This window comes from Pristiophorus japonicus, chromosome 18, assembly GCF_044704955.1.
Source record: "Pristiophorus japonicus isolate sPriJap1 chromosome 18, sPriJap1.hap1, whole genome shotgun sequence".
NCBI lineage: Eukaryota > Metazoa > Chordata > Chondrichthyes > Pristiophoridae > Pristiophorus > Pristiophorus japonicus.
The window spans coordinates 51,508,297-51,529,346 of NC_091994.1; the positions used below are offsets into that span (position 1 = coordinate 51,508,297).

Consider the following 21,050-nt stretch of genomic DNA (forward strand, 5'->3'; position numbering starts at 1 on the left):
ATCCCAAACTGTTAGAGATCTTGGACCTGAAATATCCCAAACTGGTAGCGATCTGCGACCTGAAATATTCCAAACTGGTAGCGATCTGGGACCTGAAATATTCCAAACTGTTAGAGATCTTGGACCTGAAATATCCCAAACTGGTAGCGATCTGGGACCTGAAATATCCCAAACTGTTAGAGATCTTGGACCTGAAATATCCCAAACTGGTAGCGATCTGGGACCTGAAATATTCCAAACTGTTAGCGATCTGTGATCTGAAATATCCCAAACTGTTAGCGATCTGAGTTAATGCGACAGCAGTAAGTGCAACTCCCAGCGACAGTATCCGCTTGTGACATGAACTGCACATTGAAGCATAAAAATAATGTATGGATCTGGAAAAGCTGACGTGGGTGAGGTATTAATTGAGAGAGGCGCACCACGCTGCTGTGAGCAAGGAGGGACTGCAGCCCCTGCACACAGCTCTGCTGTGGGGTTGAAATGCAGAGTGCCTGATTGATGACCCCGAGCATTCACACTGCCGCTGGAAACAAGGTGGAGGCGAGGTCTCTGGTGCTGCGGCAGTGTGTGCTGGCCGTGCGAGCTGGCCCTGACTCGGGGAGGGGGTCGACCTGATGCTGCAGTACGCTGCAGTGTGATTGCTGGACTGGCGGAGGGTGGAGGGGACAGAGAGAGATGGAGGCACAGGCGTTCGTGAAGGAGCGGCTTGGCTGTAAAGCAGGACCGACCCTGGCTGGGGAAGAGGAGCAGGAGCAAGCCGCTATCTGAAGAAGGGCTGGTGGGCTAGGGGGGGCATTATCCACCGGAGCTGCATGGCAATCAGACGGCTACAAGCGGTGATGAAACGCATCTGTCTCTGTGCTGCCTCACTGTCAGTATGTTGGCTTTAATCTCTCTCTCTTTCATACATACATTCATCCTTCTCTCACTCGCCCTGCTGCATGCTGCATTCAGCCTTGGCTGAGTAGACAGCAGTGATTTTTAACAAAATATACTTTATTCATATAAAATTTTCACAATACATTGGAAAATAGTTCAGTACTTTGCGGCCAGGAATTCCATACAATTCGTTTGGATGCAGTTCCATATAATGCACCAGAGTACATTTCATTTCAAGGTACAGTTTAGTACAATCCATAAATCACGTTACATGTCATACTGCTGCATTGCATGGGGAAGGTGCGGGGGGGGGGGGGGGGGCAAAGTGGGAAATTCCAGAGTTTAATCTGTAATTCACAGCAGAACAATCACGGCTGTAATTAATAATGAATGACCTTTGTGTGATGTTGCATACGTATAAAAAAAACAGAAGTATAAGTGACTCGTTCCTTTAAAGAATAAAATCCCTGCTGTACTTTTCTTTAAAGCACTGATGAAAACTATCTGGCTGGGCATATCCCCCTTGGCGTGCTGCCATCGTGGACTGCAACTTACTGGCTGGTCAGCAAAGCCCCACAGATAGGGGAAGTATCATTGCAAGCAATATTATTGTTCAAACACTTAACCCACTCTGATCAAATTCCTCTCCTTGAGGGTTAAAATAGCACAGAGCAGACTTTAAGTACCTGAAGGAAAAAAAATGTATAGGGTTTACGGGGAAAGGGCAGGGGGAGTGGTACTGGCTGAGGTGCTCTGGCAGAGAGCCGGCACGGGCTCGACGGGCCGAATGGCCTTCTGTGCTGTAACCATTCTCTGATTCCAATAAGTGAGTGTGCCAGCATTGCCAGCCATCATTTCCGCCCTTACAGTGTGAACACTGCACCCCCTACGTTGAGGATATCAGGGGCAAAGATACAAATAAATACAAGCAGTACGTTAAAAGAGGCATCAGGGTGCGAACTTGGGCCCAGATGCACCCATTTCATGTTGCCCTCCCCCAGTTCCCAAGGTCTCCAGAAATAGGTCCGGCCCCTAATTGGGCCGAGTGATTTTTCAGGCATCCCAGGCAGCCACTTTATATGTATCAATGAGAGGCCCAAGGCCCACTTCAGGTCCCCTCTCCTATTGGACGATGCCAGGCCCACACCGCTCCAGAGGCTTCCGTGGCTGCCAAGAATTAATTAAAATTGTTTTTTTTATAGTTTGATGAGGAGCAGGAGTGCCCCTCGCCGGTTCCGCAGCATTCCCGAGGGCAACAGCCCTCCTCCGCCTGCAATCGGGCCCCAACCACAGTCCTTCCCCCAAGCCCGCCACTCCCCCCCCCCCCCCCCGCCATCCCGGGCCTTACCCCAGCCAAGCGGCTCAAGATTGTTCGCCTTGAGATGGCGGTGTGACAGGAGCAGGCGCCTCACGCCAGTCATTGCAGTAGGCTCGAGGCCTAGTGTGGGCAGCGGGTTGCCAACCCTCCAGGATTGGAGGCGGGTTCTGGTCGGGAATCAGACTTTTAACACTTTAACTTCCCACCCGACCCCAAACCACCCTCTTTTCTGGGGTTAAAACTCCCCCGATTGTGTTTTTAAAAAAAAGATTCTTTGCACAATTTTGTTTACTCATTAGCAAAAGTTTGGATATGGGTAAAACGGCGGACTGTTAGTCGTGAATCATCCAAGAGGTAATGCTTCCCAATGGGTGTGGGAAGGCGGGGCCCCGCAAGGATGACCAACCAATGGTGGGAGTGTGGGGGCGGGGCAGTTGGCGGCAGGGGGTCATGTGATGGCACCTCCAGGGATATGACCAACTAGAGTTGGCAACCCTAAATTTAGGGCACGTGCCCCAGTTGGCGACAACGCTGTCTGCGTGCGATTGGTTAGGCCCCCGAAAAGGGGCCGTGACCCATTTCTACCGCGTTGATTGTGATAATGGACCTCAAGGAATGAGGACTGGGCTGGAGGCTACGGGTCCCCTCCGCTCTTCCACTGTTAACTCTTTTTGCTTCAGAGTTGGGACACCTTAAACTTCTGTTTTTGTGTTTATGGCCCACTGTGACATCCGGTGGTCGTGAAAGGTGCTATATAAATGCAAGTCTTCCTTTTCTTTCACTTAGCGACACACCTTGCAGTGTCTTGCAGTCAGTATAAACATTGATGAGATAAAACGGACCCATTGACCTCTAAACTAAATAATCGGTTTGTGAAATTAAACTCACCCGAAGGCATTTGCTCCGAACCAATCTATGGATGGTTCTGGAACGTTTCGGCCTGTCAGGGAGCAGGGAACGAGAGAAAAAGAACAACTCACATTTCACCACCTCAGCCTTACAGCCAATGAAGTATTTTAGAATTGCCGCCACTGTTGTAACCTAAGAGACCTATTCTAACCGCGAGGCCCACCAAATCCATCCCGGTGAACACAGCAGAGTAACCACAACTAGAAACTGTTTCACCGGGGCTTCACGGAGCAGATAGTCACGGTTTATAGGTGGCTCAGTGGGCAGCACCCTCGCTTTTGAGTCAGAATGTCATGGGTGTGAGTCCCACTCCAGAGACTTGAGCACATAATCCACGCTGACACTCCCAGTGCAGTGCTGAGGGAGTGCTGCACTATCGGAGGTGCTGACCTTTGCATGAGGCGTTAAACCGAGGCCCCGTTTGCTCTCTCAGGTGGATGTAAAATAATCCCGTGGCACTGTTCACAGAAGAGCAGGGGAGTTCTCCACGTGTCCTGGCCAATATTTATTGTAAAGCACACTCATTCCCGCCAACTTACTGCCAGATACTAGCCGGTGACTGTTTTCTGCTCTGTCAGTGTGGTCGGAGGTTCTAGAGTGTGCCAGTTTTAGATGGTAATATCATAGAATCGTACAGCATTGTCCCTGTCCTGGCTCTTTGAAAGAGATATCCAATTAGTTCCACTCCCCTATTCTTTTCCAAAAGCCCTACAAATTATATTCCTTTTCAGGGCCAGGGTGATGTCTTGGACTAATTTCGATCGCCTGGATGGGTCGGAGAGGAATTTTTCCAGATTTTTTCTCCCTAAATTGGCCTGGGTTTTTATCTGTTTTTTTGCCTCTCCCAGGAGATCACATGGCTCCGGTTGGGGTGGAGTGTAGAATGTTTCAGTATAAGGGGTGTCGCAGTTGTGTGGGGCGGACTGGTTGGGCTGGGTGCGCTTTGCCTTTCCACCATTGTTCATTGTTCATAGGTTTATATGTAACCTCCAGGGCTGCTGACCGAGGGCCGTGTAGCTCTTTGTCGGCCGGCGTGGACTCGATGGGCTGAAATGGCCTCCTTCTGTGCTGTAAATTTCTATGTTTCTAAGTACATATCTAATTCTAAATTGGAAGTTATTGTTGAAGCTGTTTCCAGCACCCTTTTATTTGCTGAATAAAAATAATTCTTCCCAACACTCCTCTGGTTCATTTGCCAATTATCTTAAATCTGTGTCCTCCTGCCCCTGGAAACAATTCCTTCTCATATAATTTGAATGAGTTCTTCGATTAAAAACCCCTCATGATATTGAACACCTCCATCAAATCTCTCCTTAACCTTCTCTGCTCTAAGGAGAACAATCCCAGCTTCTCAAGTCTCTCCATATAACTGAAAACCCTCATCCCTGGCACCATTCTGGTCAATCTCTCTACACCCTCGCTAAGGCCCTGACATCCTTCGTAAAGTGCGGTGCCCAGAATTGGACACAATACTTTAGAATCGGGAGTGTCGCAACTGAAAGTTCCAGCGTGGAGTTATCGAAAACGATGATCCAGACAGAAACATGTTGGAAAAAGTCTGTAAGAGGAGCATCCGCGATGTCAGCTGTGGCTCAGTGGGCAGCACTCTCACCTGTGAGTCAGAAGGTTGTGGGTTCAGGTCCCACTCCAGGGACTTGAGCCCATAAATCCAGGCTGACACTGCGGTGCTGAGGGAGTGCTGCACGGTCGGAGGTGCCGTCTTTCGGATGAGACATTAAACCGAGGCCCCCACCTGCTCTCTTAGGTGGATGTAAAAGATCCCACGGCCACTATTTCGAAAAAGAGCAGGGGAGTTATTCCCAGAGTCCTGGGGCCAATATTTATTCCTCAAGCAACATCATTAAAAAACAGATTATCCAGTCATTGTCTCATTGGTGTTTGTGGGAGCTTGCTGTGCACAAATTGGCTGCCGCGTTTCCTACATTACATTATGTCTGACTACGCTCCAAAAGTACTTCCTTGCCGGAAAGCGCTCCGGAACGCCCTGAGACTGTGAAAGGCACTATATAAATGCAAGTTCTTTCTTTCCTTAATGATTGTGCACCTTTGCAGAGCCAGGACTGGAGTAAATATGACGAGAAGTTGCTGCAGGCTGTGGACAGCAGTGACCCGGAGAGAGTGGCCTCGCTGCTTAACAAAAGGACTCTTCTCACGACAAAGCTCGACACCGAGGGCCGGTCAGCGTAAGTCCCCAACTTTCTGTATCTGAAGAAATGTTTCTTTAAACCGTTGGGCCCAATTGTACGGGAGTCAACAGAATAAAAACTGGCAGAGGGTGGGGTGGACTTCATAAGAATTAGGATCAGGATTAGGCCATTCGGCCCCTCGAGTCTGCTCCGCCATTCACTGAGATCATGACTGATCTTCTACCTCACCTCCACTTTCCTGCACTATCCCCATATCTCTTGATTCCCTTAATATCCAAAAATATATTAGTCTCTGTCTTGAATTTACTCAAAGACTGAGCCTCCACAGCCCTCTGGGGTAGAGAATTCCAAGGCTTCACCACCCTCTGAGTGAAGAAATTTCTCCTCATCTCAGTCCTAAATGGCCGATCCCTTAATCTGAGACTGTGACCCCTGGTTCTAGACTCCCCAGCCAAGGAAACATTTTCTCAGCATTAACCCTGTCAATCCCCCTTAGAATTTTATATGTTTCAATGAGATCACTTCTCATTCTTCTAAACTCTAGAGAATATAGGCTTAGTCTACTCAATCTCTCCTCATAGGACAATCCCCCCATCGCAGGAATCAGTCTGGTGAACCTTCGCTGCACTCCCTCTAAGGCAAGTACAGGTACAACGTCCACTATCCGGAATTCCGAAAACCGGAATTGTCTGAAAACCGGACATTTTTGAGGTGGCCAAGATGGCAAGCGGAGGCGATGTTGGGCAGTTAGAATGGAGACTGCTTCCGGATTTCAGACGTTGTATCTGTATATACTTGCTCGGGTAAGGAGACCAACACCGTCCACAGAACTCCTGTCAGTGGAAATAATGTCGGGAGAGGTGTCAAACCGGCTGTTGATTCTGCATCGCCTGTTTTACACAATCGCACAAACCACAATCTACCCCACTGTGTGCGACATTAATAAAAGGCACGATAACACATTTGTACAATATTCTGTTGCCTGTTGTTTTAATAAAGGCATTTAAACCCACTCAGAATAAACACGTTGCCACACTTATTAAAATAGGCGACGTTGAAATATTATACAGACAGATTGGGGTTGATGTTTGCCCTTCACGACGGGCGGGCGAGGGGTTAAGAATTGAATAATCCCAAAAGGCGCCCTAACCTCCCCCCCACGTATGCTCCTGTTGCTGTTTGTACGATGGCGGGTTGCGTGTCGTTCCTGTGCCCCGCTCTCCATCATTTCACCATCATACTGCAATCAGGATCCTGCACTGCAATTGGGAGCCGGATTATCATTTAAGGCTGGCCGGCCAGGTTTCCCTGGGCTCGGGAAAACCCGGCAGCTAAACGGAGGTGTGAGCAGCCAGATCAGGCAGGTAAGTGCAGGAGTGCTCCCCCCGGCCCCTCGAACAAACCTTCTGCCGATCGCAGCTCCTCCACACTGCCACAATCGGTGACCCCCACCCCCCCTCAAACACGCGATCCCGAGACTCCAACCCATGATCTTTCCCTCCCTCCCTCCCTACTGCCGGTCCAACAGCCCCCCCCCCCCCCACTTCAACCGGTGATCGTCCGAACCGCCTACAATCTGGGATCTGCCGACCCCTCCCCTTCAACCCAGGATCGTTCTCTCCCTCTCATTTGCCAGTCCGCCCCACCTGTCCAATCCCAATTGCCGCGAACCATCCCCACCTCTACCGCAGGATTTCCCGCCCCACCAGCTGCCAATCCTGTAAATCCAGGAAACCTAATTTTAAAATTATAACAAGGTCCTTCCATTAAATTAGGCAGGACCTCTGAATTCCTGGGATTTCCGGGTGTCCCCCCCTGCAACCATGCACTCCGGCTCCCACCCCGGGTCCCTGTAACTATCCCGCGGGGCCACAGTGTTGTTAACGCCACACTGTGACTTCTTCCCTGAAAACCTGATTATCAGTCAAAGGTGGATCTGGAAATCCTGGCACACGATGATTTGAAAACTCACGCCGTCTGCCAGCAGATTATTGACTGTGAGGTTAAATCATTGATCGTTTAACATTAGCCTTCCCTTGCTGTGTGTGCAAGTGACATATGGGCCCATTTATCTTTTGCTACATTCCCATATCCATCAACATTTAATTGCTGTCACATTTGCATCCTGTGCACAAGATTGGGATTATTGGGGTTGTTCTCCTGAAAGCAAAGAAGGTTAAGGGGATATTTGAGGAATGAGGGCCAATGCAGCTGGCTTGGTTAGTCCAAAGCCCCGCATGTTTGATGTTGGGCAGTTAGAATGGAGACTGCTTTCATACCAGCTAAAGGCCAGCGTTAAATGTTACATTAGTACTGTTCCTTGAGCCAAGCACATCGCAGTCTCCACCAGTCCTGTTCTGAAAGATAATTTCAGTCAAACCGCTGCCAGCTGTTGCCCAGTGACAACAGGGAGATCACCTTTGAAGCATAAAATAATAGACAGAAGGAGGCCATTCAGCCCATCACACCCATCCAATCAGCCCCACTGCCCTGCTCTTTCCCCAGATATCCAACTCCCTTTTGAATGTTACTTTTGAATCTGCTTCCACCATCCTGTCAGGCAGAGCGTTCCAGATCGTAAAACTCGCTGCGTAAAACCATTTCTCGTCATCTCCTTCTCGTTCGTTTTGCCAATTGTCTTAAATCTGTGTCCTCTGGTTACCGAGCGTGCAGCATTACTGGAACCTGCCACTAGAACCAGTTTCTCCCGGTTTATTCTATCAAAACCCTTCATGATTTCGAACACCTCGATCAAATCTCCTCTTAACTTTCTCTGCTCTAAGAAGAACAACCACAGCTTCTCCAGTCTCTCCATAACTGAATTCCCTCATCCCCGGAACCATTCTGGCAAATCTCCTCAGCACCCTGTCCAAGGCCTCGCCATCCTTCCCAAAGTGCGGTGCCCAGAATTGGACATAATACCCCAGCTGAGGCCCAACCAGTGTTTTATAAAGGTTTAGCATAACTTCCTTGCTTTTGTATTCTATGCCCCTGCCGTTAATTCAGCAGCTCTGCCCGTCTCTACCTTAGGTACCACCTGGCAGCAATGAAGGGTCACGTGGACTGTCTGGAGGTAATCCTGTCACATGGGGTGGACATCACCGCACTCGATGGCTCAGGTAAACGTTTCACACTCACAGCGTTTTCTGGCAGAACCCTTTTGCACCGAGATGGCGCTGTAAGATCTGGGGGCTAGAAATTAGCCAGCCTAACGCACGTTTTAACTCGATTATTTTACGTTAAAAGTGTTTTTCTGTCGTTAGAAGAAACCCAACAAAATTCTCCAAAAGTTAAGAATGGCGGTTTTGAAATATCGCCAAAAAGCGGATTGCCACACGTAAAAAAAATGCACTGCCGAAATGTGTCCGTTCGGTGAACCGGTTCTCGGGTGAACAAACAGCGCGTGAGAAAGGCAGGCGTTGACGCCTTAGAAACATCGGTAAGTAGGAAGACCTGCAAAAAAGGTAAGTTAAAGTTTAAAAAAAATTTTTCAGCGATTGATTACTTAAGGTTTTTGTTAATGTTTTCTGATTTTTTATTTTTGGAATTTTTTTTGGTGTTCTCTCCCCTATATTTTTGGCGATATCAGCCTCGCGTAAAGTTAGCCAGGACAGCGGGTTCCAACACGAATCCTCCAGCAATGCTGAATGTTATATTGGGCGTATATTGGGGGCAAATTTACCCCGTTAAAAAATGGCAACATTTTTATTTTTATTTTTTAACAAAAATGACATTAAAAAACAAGTATCGACAGGCGGGTGAATTTCTAGCCCTGGGAGTTCTGAGCAGGGGGGCAGAGGGGGGGGATCTCCCAATCACCACTTGCACTGTTTCTCCGGGGTCTCCGCAGATCTTGCGCCCAATTTACGATGGACGATTGGGAGACCCTTGGGGAAATTCAACCCCCCCGCTGTACAAGTCACTCTGCTACATAACAATATCATCATTCTGGTTGCTGCTTTAATGTAACAGTAGACATTATTGATTCTTGTTTAGTTCTGACACACACCTCAGTGTTTTTGTTATTCACGCACAAAGATCAGTAACAGGCTCAAATCTTCAGTGGTAGTTTGGTTAAACGGTACGGACTGGATTTTCGGCTTTGATGTTTCAGGGGCGATAATGGCGGCGGGCGGGAAAGTTAGCGCCCGGGAACAGTTTGCGCCTCAGTGGGTAAGTTTGGGCAGGTGGGCCCTGAGTCAAGGGGTGCAGCACTAAGGGAGGCGTTGTACACCTCTCTCGGGACATTATCGTGGGAAACTCCCGAGCTACAGAGCCGGGCCGGGAGCGCTCCGAGAGACACCTGGGGCGGGGGGTGGAGGGGGGGGGGGGAACCTTCAAAAAAAACACAAAAACATTCCCAAAACATTGCCCACACCACCACAACACAAATCGCTAAAAAAATTAAAGGAAGAAACAATCACGTTTACCTCAGGAGTCCATCACTCACCTCTCCGCTGTCGGGATGGTGGGACCGCCCTGATTTCCCAGGTAGTCAGTGCGGGGCGTGCTGCAGGGCGGAGCTCAAACATGTGCCGCTGTCGTAACCAGGGGCGTTGAACACCGAATGCAGCCCTTCCGGGCAGTTCTGCTCCGCGCCGCCGCTAAACTGGACCCGAGGATCACCACGGGGCGCTGGGGGCTGACCGCCCTCCCAGAACACCTCACCCCCGCCATTGCCGCTGCTCCGGGGCGAAACGCGGAGTGCAGAAGACCGGAAAGTCCAGCCCTATGTGCCTGAGTTCCCCATTGCACTGTCTGCCGCGGTACTGAGTTAGAGACCAGGAAGGTCCCAGCTTTGACCCACGGTCTGAGTTTGATAATGTGAGCTGGGACAGTGCCACAGGTACTACTGTTGGCCTCAGCACCCCTGAGCTCATGGCAGAGAAAAACAATCACGGCGTGTTTCTGATATGATGCCCTTTGGAGCAGAGAAGGTTCATGGAAGATTTAATAGAAATGTTGAAAATGATGCAGGGTTTTGACAGAGTAAACACGGAGAAACTGTCCCTGAATTGGTCCCCGAGGTGTGCACGTGCCTGTAGGGGCCCCGGAGCTTCCAGGTTTAGGAATACAAAGCGCCTGCCCCTAAATCCGGAACTTGCGATCTGTCGAGAATCCTTCTGACAGATTGCACACATCCGGAAGTTAAAGGCCTCCGCAGGCGGAACGTTCGGCTATTTGCCTAACTGCTGCCCAGCGACTGTCTTACGACTGATAAAAGCAGGCGTAAGGCTTTTATCAGCATAAGACTTTTAAAGGACAGAAAAATAAAATGTTTTCAATAATTTAAACAGTTTAAATCCTATATGGTAAGTTTATTTTTAAACCCTTTAAAATATGTAAATTTATTTTTCTAAATGTTTTGGTTTTAAGTAATTAATTAAATTCCATTTTAATTAATTTTAAATATGTGATATTTAAAAAATATATATTTTAAGTGCTTGTGTGTTTTTTGGGTGTTCCCATTCATACTTCTGGGTAGTTCCGTATATACGCAATCACCATACGTATGAATGGGAATCCCCCTGCTTGGATTGGTTGGGCCGGCCTGCGTGTACGAAGCGCTTACGTCCCTGGGACATGTGGCCCACACGTCCACGAACCTCCCGGACCACCAGATGAATTGGTAGAAATGCTTCAGGTCGCAGGCATCCGCCCATAGGGAGCCTCCGACCTCAATTCCTGGGCCCTTGTTTCCACAGACAGGAGGGCCAGTAACCAGAGGACTCACTGATTCCAGCGGGAAGGTGAGGATAAATTTGTTTTCACGGCGAGTTGTTAGGATCTGGAATGTTTGGATTAAATATTGGGAAGACCGAAGCCATTGTCTTTGGTTCCTGCCACAAACTGCGTTCCCTAGCCACCGACTCCATCCCTCTCCCCAGCATCTGTCTGAGGCTGAACCAGACTGTTCGCAATCTAGGTGTCACATTTGACCCTGAAATGAGCTTCCGGCCACATAGCCGCAGCATAATTAAGACCACCTATTTTCACCTCCGTAACATCGGCCATCTCCACCCCTGCCTCAGCTCATCTGCTGCTGAAACCCTCATCCATGCCTTTGTTACCTCTAGACTTGACTATCCCAAAGCACTCCTGGCTGGCCGCCAATATTCTACCCTATGTAAACTAGAGGTGATCCAAAACTTGGCTATCCGTATCCTAACTCGCACCATTTCCTGCTCACCCATCACCCCTGTGCTCGCTGACCTACATTGGTTCCTGGTTAAACAACGCCTCGATTTCAAAATTCTCATCTTTGTTTACAAATACCTCCATGGCCTCACCCCTCCCTATCACTGTAATCTCCTTCAGCCTCACAACCCTACTAATTCTGCCCTCTTGAGCGTCCCTGATTATAACTGCTCAACCATCGGTGGCCGTGCCGTCAGCTGTTTGGGCCCTAAGCTCTGGAACTCCCTCCCTAAACCTCTCCTCCTCTCCGTCCTCCTTTACGACGCTCCTTAAAACCTAGCTCTTTGACCAAACGTTTGGCCACCTGCCTTAAATTCTTCTTATGCGGCTCTGTGTCGAATTGATCTGTTTTTGTCTTCTAACACTGCTGTGAAGCACCTTGGGATGTTTTACTACGTTAAAGATGCCATATAAATAAAAGTTGTTGTTGTAATGTTACAGGTGGGTTGCATAAACAGATTAATGACCGTGTTCAAATGGCACAAAGGGGTTTAATGCAAACAAATTAAGTGGTGTACTAAAAATAGCACACCGAGGAGATGAAATGCCAGATGTCTATTTTGCAGGGAACGCGTTTTGGGAACAAACTCCGTTCTGTGTATCTGACGTGTGTCTCTGGTTGCTACCTAGGGTTGAATGCGTTACATTTGGCCGCGAAGCACGGGCACCATCAGTGTGTGAAGAGACTCCTCCAGGTATGAGCACTCCACGATAATCCTTGTTCATATTAAAGAGGCAGTACTGGGAAACACCACAGCAAATCTGGAGCAGCTCGTGATTCTGAGATACTCCTATTCTAAGATCACAAGTGACCTTGTATTCCAGGATGGATAGGGACTGGAAGGTTCCCTGGATGGAAGGCATCGGCCCGCCTTAGACTGGGCCCCCAGCAGTGACACGGTTTATTGGCCCATTCGCATCCTGTACATTGGATATTCTAGAATTGGTGTGCATTTCAGGGCCCCACACCTTTACTCATGTGTCACAGTTGTTGCTAGCGTCTGCCATCTGCTGCACGGCAACAGAGAGTGTCGTGTTGCAAATCTATTGGATAGGTTCTGTTCTTCCTCTCAACTCAACTTCCTTTCAGCTCAATTAAAACCCTGCTGCCCGTGTCCTAACCCCCACCAAGTCCCGTTCACCCAACACCCCTGTGGTCGCTGACCTACATTGGCTCCTACTCCGGCAACGCCTCGACTTTAAAATTCTCGTCCTTGTGGTCAAATCTCCCCACGGCTTCGTCCTTTCAGGGTATCTAAGGGTTAAGGCATGGCAGGAGAGATCGGTCACGTGATATGCTCTTCCTGTGCCATGTGGGAACTCAGGGACGCTTCCGGTGTCCCTGACGACTACATGTGTAAGAAGTGTATCCGCCTCCATCTCCTGATGGACCGCGTTGCGGAATTGGAGCTGAGGGTGGATTCACTCTGGAGCATCCACGATGCTGAGAATGACATAAGTGGCACGTGTAGTGAGTTGGTCTTACCGCATGAGAAGGATCCACAGCCAGCTAGGGAATGGAAGACCAGCAGGAAGAGTAGTACAAAGAAGGTAGTGCAGGGGTCCCATCTGGTCATCCCCCTGCAAAACAGATACATTGTTTTGAGTGCTGTTGAGGGAGATGACTCATTAGGGGAGAGCAACAGCAGCCAAGTTCATGGCACCGTGGCTGGCTCTGTTGTACAGGAGGGCATAAAAAAGAGTGGGAGAGCGATAGTGATAGGGGATTCAATCATAAGGGAAATAGATAGGCGTTTCTGCAGCCGCAATCAAGACTCCAGGATGGTATGTTGCCTCCCTGGTGCAAGGGTCAAGGATGTCTCCGAGCGAGTGCAGGACATTCTGAAAAGGGAGGGAGAACAGCCAGTTGTCGTGGTGCACATTGGTACCAACGACATAGGTAAAAAAAGGGATAAGGTCCTACGAGACGAATTTAAGGAGCTAGGCGTTAAATTAAAAAGTAGGACCTCAAAAGTAGTAATCTCGGGATTGCTACCAGTGCCACGTGCTAGTCAGAGTAGGAATCGCAGGATAGCACAGATGAATACGTGGCTTGAGCAGTGGTGCAGCAGGGAGGGATTCAAATTCGTGGGGCATTGGAACAGGTTCTGGGGGAGGTGGGACCAGTAGAAACCGGACGGTCTGCACTTAGGCAGGACCGGAACCAATGTCCTAGGGGGAGTGTTTGCTAGTGCTGTTGGTGAGGAGTTAAACTAATATGGCAGGGGGATGGGAACCAATACAGGGAGACAGAGGGAAACAAAAAGGAGACAAAAACAAAAGACAGAAAAGAGATGAGTAAAAGTGGAGGGCAGAGAAACCAAAGGCAAGAAACAAAAAGGGCCACTGAATATAAAAGGGCTGCAGGAGGGGTCAAAACTAAAAATCATGGTTTAAAAACTAGGATGAAAACACTCTACCTAAATGCACGCAGCATTAGAAATAAAGTAAATGAGTTGACGGCACAAATCATTACAAATGGGTATGATTTGGTGGCCATTACAGAGACATGGTTGCAAGGTGGCCAGGACTGGGAATTAAACGTACAGGGGTATCTGACGATTCGGAAAGATAGGCAGGAAGGGAAGGGAGGTGGGGTAGCTCTGTTAATAAGGGATGATATCAGGGCAGTTGTGAGGGATGATATTGGCTCCAATGAACAAAATGTTGAATCATTGTGGGTGGAGATTAGAGATAGTAAGGGGAAAAAGTCACTGGTCGGCATAGTTTCTAGGCCCCCAAATAATAACTTCACGGTGGGGCGGGCAATAATCAAGGGAATAATGGAGGCATGTGAAAAAGGAACGGCAGTAGTTATGGGGGATTTTAACCAACATATCGATTGGTCAAATCAAATCGCAGGGGGTAGCCTGGAGGAGGAATTCATAGAATGCATACGGGATTGTTTCTTAGAACAGTATGTAACAGAGCCTTCAAGGGAGCAAGCCATTTTGGATCTGGTCCTGTGTAACGAGACAGGAAAAAATAAACGATCTCCTCGTAAAAGATCCTCTCGGAATGAGTGATCACAATATGGTTGCATTTGTAATACAGATTGAGGATGAGGAAGTTGTGTCAGAAACGAGCGTACTATGCTTAAACAAAGGGGACTACAGTGGGATGAGGGCAGAGTTGGCTAAAGTAGACTGGAAACAAGGACTAAACGGTGGCACAATTGAGGAACAGTGGAGGACTTTTAAGGAGCTCTTTCATAATGCGCAACAAAAATATATTCCAGTGAAAAAGAAGGGCGGCAAGAGAAGGGATAACTAGCCGTGGATAACCAAGGAAATAAAGGAAAGTATCAAATCAAAGACCAATGCGTATAAGGTGGCCAAGGTTAGTGGGAAACTAGAGGATTGGGAAGATTTTAAGCAACAGCAAAGAATGACTAAAAAAGCAATAAAGAAAGGGAAGATAGATTACGAAGGTAAACTTGCGCAAAACATAAAAACAGATAGTAAAAGCTTTTACAGATACATAAAACGGAAAAGAGTGACTAAAGTAAATGTTGGTCCCTTAGAAGATGAAAAGGGGGATTTAATAATGGGAAATGTAGAAATGGCTGAGACCTTAAACAATTATTTTGCTTCCGTCTTCACAGTGGAAGACACAAAAACCATGCCAACAATTGCTGGTCATAGGAATGTGGGAAGGGAAGACCTTGAGATGATCACTATCACTAGGGAGGTAGTGCTGGACAGACTAATGGGACTGAAGGTAGACAAGTCCCCTGGTCCTGATGAAATGCATCCCAGGGTATTAAAAGAGATGGCGGAAGTTATAGCAGATGCATTTGTTATAATCTACCAAAATTCTCTGGACTCTGGGAAGGTACCAGCGGATTGGAGAGCAGTTAATGTAACGCCTCTGTTTAAAAAAGGGGGCAGGCAAAAGGCAGGTAACTATAGGCCGGTTAGTTTAACATCTGTAGTGGGGAAAATGCTTGAAACTATCATTAAGGAAGAAATAGCGGGACATCTGGATAGGAATAGTGCAATCAAGCAGACGCAGCATGGATTCATGAAAGGGAAATCATGTTTAACTAACTTACTGGAATTCTTTGAGGATATAACGAGCATGGTGGATAGAGGTGTACCGATGGATGTGGTGTATTTAGATTTCCAAAAGGCATTTGATAAGGTGACACACAAAAGGTTACTGCAGAAGATAAAGGTACGCGGAGTCAGAGGAAATGTATTAGCATGGATAGAGAATTGGCTGGCGAACAGAAAGCAGAGAGTCGGGATAAATGGGTCCTTTTCCGGTTGGAAATCAGTGGTTAGTGGTGTGCCACAAGGATCAGTGCTGGGACCACAACTGTTTACAATATACATAGATGACCTAGAGGAGGGGACAGAGTGTAGTGCAACAAAATTTGCAGATGACACTAAGATTAGTGGGAAAGCGGGTTGTGTAGAGAACTCAGAGAGGCTACAAGGAGATTTGGATAGGTTAAGCGAATGGGCTAAGGTTTGGCAGATGGAACACAATGTCAGAAAGTGTGAGGTCATCCACCTTGGGGAAAAAAACAGTAAAAGGGAATATTATTTGAATGGGGAGAAATGACAACATGCTGTGGTGCAGAGGGACCTGGGGGTCCTTGTGCATGAATCCCAAAAGGTTAGTTTGCTGGTGCAGCAGGTAATCAGGAAGGCAAATGGAATGTTGGCCTTCATTGCGAAAGGGATGGAGTACAAAAGCAGGGAGGTGTTGCTGCAACTGTATAAGGTATTGGTAAGGCCGCACCTGGAGTACTGCGTGCAGTTTTGGTCACCTTACTTAAGGAAGGATATACTAGCTTTGGAAGGGGTACAGAGACGATTCACTAGGCTGATTCGAGAAATGAGGGGGTTACCTTATGATGATAGATTGAGTAGACTGGGTCTTTACTCCTTGGAGTTCAGAAGGATGAGGGGTGATCTTATAGAAACATTTAAAATCATGAAAGGGATAGACAAGATAGAGGCAGAGAGGTTGTTTCCATTGGTGGGGGAGACTAGAACTAGGGGGCACAGCCTCAAAATACGGAGGAGCCAATTTAAAACCGAGTTGAGAAATAATTTCTTCTCCCAGAGGGTTGTGAATCTGTGGAATTCTCTGCCCAAGGAAGCAGTTGAGGCTAGCTCATTGAATGTTTTCAAGTCAAAGATAGATAGATTTTTAAGCAATAAGGGAATTAAGGGTTACGGGGCGAGGGCGGGTAAGTGGAGCTGAGTCCACAACCAGATCAGCCATGATCTTATTGAATGGCGAAGCAGGCTCGAGGGGCTAGATGGCCTACTCCTGTTCCTAATTCTTATGTTCTTATGTTCCCTAGCTCTGTAACCTCCTGCAGCTCTACAACCATCCGAGATCTCTGCGCTCTTCCATTCCGTCCTCTTGTGCATCCTCCATTTCCTTCGATCCACCATCGGTGGCTGTGCCGACAGCTGCCTGGGCCCCCAACTCTGGAATTCCCTCCCCAAACCTCTCCGCCTCTCTCTCCTCCTTTAAGTCGCACTTTAATACCCATCTCTTTGACCAGGCTTTTGGTCACCTGTCCTAGTGGCTCTTTTTGTGGCTCTGTACCAAATTTTTGTTTGGTAGTGCTCCTGTGAAGCGGTTTGAGATGTTTTACCACATCAAAGGCGCTATATAAATGCAAGTCGTTCTTGTTGTAGTCCTCACCTTGTACAGGTATGTGTGTTGGAGACTTGGGAATCACTTTGTTCATTGTTTGAAGTTTGTACAGGCTGTTCGGAGGTGATGTGCTGCTGAGCGGTGGATCGTCTCCCAATTTTCAACCCCATTGATTTCAAGTGTCGGAGATGATAAGAGTAGTAGATCGAGGGAAACTATTCCCCCTGGTGGGGGGAGTCCGGAACACGGGGGCATAACCTTAAAATTACAGCTAAGTTCTTCTTCACACAAAGGCTAGGGGAGATCTGCAACTCTCTCCACCAAGAAGCTGTTGAGGCCAGGGGTCAATTGAAAATGTCAAAACCGAGATTGATCGACTTTTGTTAGGCGTGGGTCTTAATGGATTCGGAATCAAGGCGGGTAAATGGAGTTTCGGGTAGACCAGCCTTGATCGAGTTGAATGGTGGCACAGGCTCGAGGGGCTGAATGGCCAGCGCTTGTTCCTATGTAGACATCTGGGAATGAAAAATCAAGCCTCGTTGTAGAACAGATTAACTGCTCCGATATTATCTCGGCCTATGATTCTATGAATGTAATTAAATTTAAAGTGACCCGTCATTCCTCGTAGATGGAGATTAGAAATATATAAATTTTTTTGCAGATTTTTTTTGTCCTCCCCACAATTTGCTTTCCCACCCATCTTTGTATCATCAGCAAACTTGGCTACATTACACTCGGTCCCTTCATCCAAGTCAGTAATATAGATTAGGAGGACTTTTGCAAGGATCGTGTTTCAGGTGTATGACTTTGGGCGTACATTGGCAGGGGTGAGGTAAGGTGGGTGGGTGGGAGGGGTGAGGTGGGTGCGGGGCTGGGGTGGATTGTGGGGGGGTGGGGTGGGTTGGGTTGCGGGGGTGAGGTGGATTGTGGGGGTGGGGTGGGTTGGTGATGAGGGGGTTGGGTTGCGGGGTGGGTGGGGTGGGGTGCGGGGGTGGGGGAAGTGGAGTGGGTTGCGGGGGTGGGGTGGATTGTGGGGGGGTGGGGGGGGTGGGGTGGGTTGCGGGGGTGGGGTGGATTGTGGGGGTGGGGTGGGTTGGTGATGGGGGTGGGGTGGGTTGGTGATGAGGGGGTTGGGTTGCGGGGGGGGGTGGGGTGGATTGTGGGGGGGTGGGGGCGTGGGTTGGGTTGCAGGGGGTGGGGTGGATTGTGGGAGTGGGGTGGGTTGGTGATGAGGGGGTTGGGTTGCGGGGGGGGTGGGGTGGGTTGCGGGGATGGGGGGAGTGGAGTGGGTTGCGGGGTGGGGTGGATTGTGGGGGTTGGGTTGGGTTGCGGGGGTGGGGTGGATTGTGGGGGTGGGGTGGGTTGGTGATGGGGAGGTGGGTTGCGGGGGTGAGGTGGGTGGGGGGAGTGGGGTGGGGGGAGTGGGGTGGGATGTTGTGGGGGGGGGTGCTGTGCCCCCTGTGTGATGCCCTGGGCAAGAGGGCCTGAGTCATTTACAAGGCCAGGCCACATCTGCATAATATCCATGGGCTGGTCGGGGGAGGGGCAGGAAATCCCTGTGGAGTCCAGCCAGAAATTCCCGTGTTGATTGTTGATTGATTCCTGGGATGCGAGGGCTGTCCTATGATGAGAGATTGTGCAGAATGGACCTATACTCTGGAGTTTAGAAGAATCTCATTGAAATAAAGAAGATTCTGAGGGGGATTGACAGGAGAGATGCTGAGAGGGTGTTTCCACCGGGCTGGAGAGTCTAGAACCAGGGGTCACAGTCTCAGGATAAGGGGTCGGCCATTTAAAACTGAGATGAGGAGGAATTTCTTCACTCAGACGGCTGTGAATCTTTGGAATTCTCTGCCCCAGAGGGCTGTGGATGCTGAGTCTCTGAATATATTCAAGGCTGCGATCGATAGGTTTTTGGAGTCTTGGGGAATCGAGGGATATGGAGATCGGGCAGGAAAGTGGAGTTGAGGTCGATGATCAGCCATGATCTTATTGAATGGCGGAACAGGCTTGAGGGGCCGAATGGCCGACTCCTGCTCCTATTGCTTATGTTATTAAAGTGAGGGGGGGAGGCAATCGCGTTGCGGGGTGCGGAGCGGGGGGGGTTGTGTGGGGAGGTGGGCGGGGGGGAGTGGGATGGTGTGGTGGGGCCGGGGGCGGGGTGAGTGGGATGGTATGGTGGGGCCGGGGGGGAGTGGTGTGGGGGGGGGGCAGTGGTGTGGTGTGGTGGGGCCGGGGGGTGTTGGGGGGGGTGGGTTGGGGAAGGGGGAATGGACTAGAATATTTTTGTGTGGCCAGGAGGGGCAAACATGCCACAATAAAGCTTGGAGAACATTAAGGGGGATGGAATTGGCGGAGGAGGGCAAACTGACTGGGAACAATGGTTAGAAGGGAGGAACGAGGAAGAGTTAGGAGGGTTTTTCCCAGTGGTTGAGAGTGGGTAGTGGTATCCAGGGTTCAGTTCTAGGGCCACTTTGCTTCACTGTGTACATCAATGATTTAGATACAGGACTAGAGGGAGTGGTTTGGAAATTTGCAGATGATACCAAGGTAGGAGGTATATTTAACTCTTTGCAAGACTGTAATGTATACACCTGTGAGGATGCTCACAGGTTGGTAGAGCAGTTGAGTTGGGAGTGGCTAAGCCAGTCACGTGATGTTCACAAGACTCAATAAAACTCCGGCCAGTTGGGTTTGGGGGATCCACGATGGGGCAGGTGGTTGTGAGCCTGGTGGATGAACTGGTAATGTCTCGTGTGATTGTTAAACCTTCGCTAATAAACCAACTGGTTCTTAATAGCAATGTGTTGCTATGAATTCTTAAGTAAAGAACCCATGAAGCAAATATATTACAAAGACCAAAGGAAGCTGTGAGGATTAGCGATAAGATGGGGGAGTGGCTTAAAAAGTGACAGATGGGATTCAGTGTCAGTGAGTGTGAAGTGATATATTTTGGGTGAAATAAACAGCAGTAATGATACTGTGACTGGAAGCAGGCTGGACACTGTGGAACAGCAGAGCGGTTTCATGATACAGGTTGCCAGGACATGAACGGCAGCACCTCGGCTTGGCCAGGCCGTACAAAATCTAATCGAATTCCAGGTTTTATCTCAAAAGGCATTGAATATAAAAGCCAATGATGAGCCTATATGAAACCTCGGTTAGAGCTCGGTTAGTGCACTGCGTGCAGTATCAGGCTCCATACGACAGGAGGGATGTCGAGTCTCCAGAGAGGGAACAACGCATTCTCATTCTGATGCTGCCTGCCACAAGGAAATTGAAAGACAAAAACAGATTATCCGGTCATTATCACATCACTGTTTGTGGGAGCTTGCTGTGCGCAAGTTGTCTGCTGTGTTGTCCACATTGCAACAGTGACTACACTTCAGAAGTACTTCATTGCATGTAAAGCGCTCGGGGGCGTCCGGTGGTCTTGAAAGGCACTACATAAATGCAAATCTTTCTTTTACAAAGAGAGACTTGAAAAATGGAGATCGTTTTCATTAGAACAACGCAGATTGGCGGACGGTATGGTGAAGTATTTAAAATTATGAAGCAGACTGTGGTTGAGGCTTCTAGAAAGCGGGTCATTTATCTCTCAACGAACGTCACAAAAACAGATGATCTAGTCATGCTCACATTGTTGTTTGTGGGAGCTTGCTGTGCGCAAATTGGGAGCTGTGTTTCCTACATTACAGCAGGGACTACACTTCAAAAGAATCTCATTAACTGTAAAGTGTTTTGGGACGTCCTGAGGTCCGGAAAGCGCTATATAAACGCAAGTCTTTCTGTCTTTAGGAAAAATGCCCAGTGAATGCAGTTGACAGTTTTGGGAGGATTGCGTTACATCACGCAGGTCAGTGCCGTTCGAAGCCGCCATCTTTTGCTCCCGCCTGTGTGAATGTGTTGACAGTGAGCCTGCAATGTGAGACGTTTGATAATAGTGAGCGGGG

At 48.7% G+C, this 21,050-nt stretch overlaps 1 protein-coding gene across 1 annotated transcript in view; it reads left to right on the forward strand.

Annotated features, from left to right (window-relative positions):
• Positions 1-842: 842 nt before the first annotated feature.
• Positions 843-21,050, forward strand: part of ankrd24 (ankyrin repeat domain 24) — an 84,965-nt gene continuing 64,757 nt past the window's right edge. The window contains exons 1-5 of the mRNA XM_070860893.1: positions 843-878; positions 5,183-5,313; positions 8,308-8,396; positions 12,106-12,170; positions 20,896-20,953. Of these exons, the coding sequence (XP_070716994.1) occupies positions 843-878; positions 5,183-5,313; positions 8,308-8,396; positions 12,106-12,170; positions 20,896-20,953 (379 nt within the window). The remainder of the gene's footprint in view (positions 879-5,182; positions 5,314-8,307; positions 8,397-12,105; positions 12,171-20,895; positions 20,954-21,050) is intronic.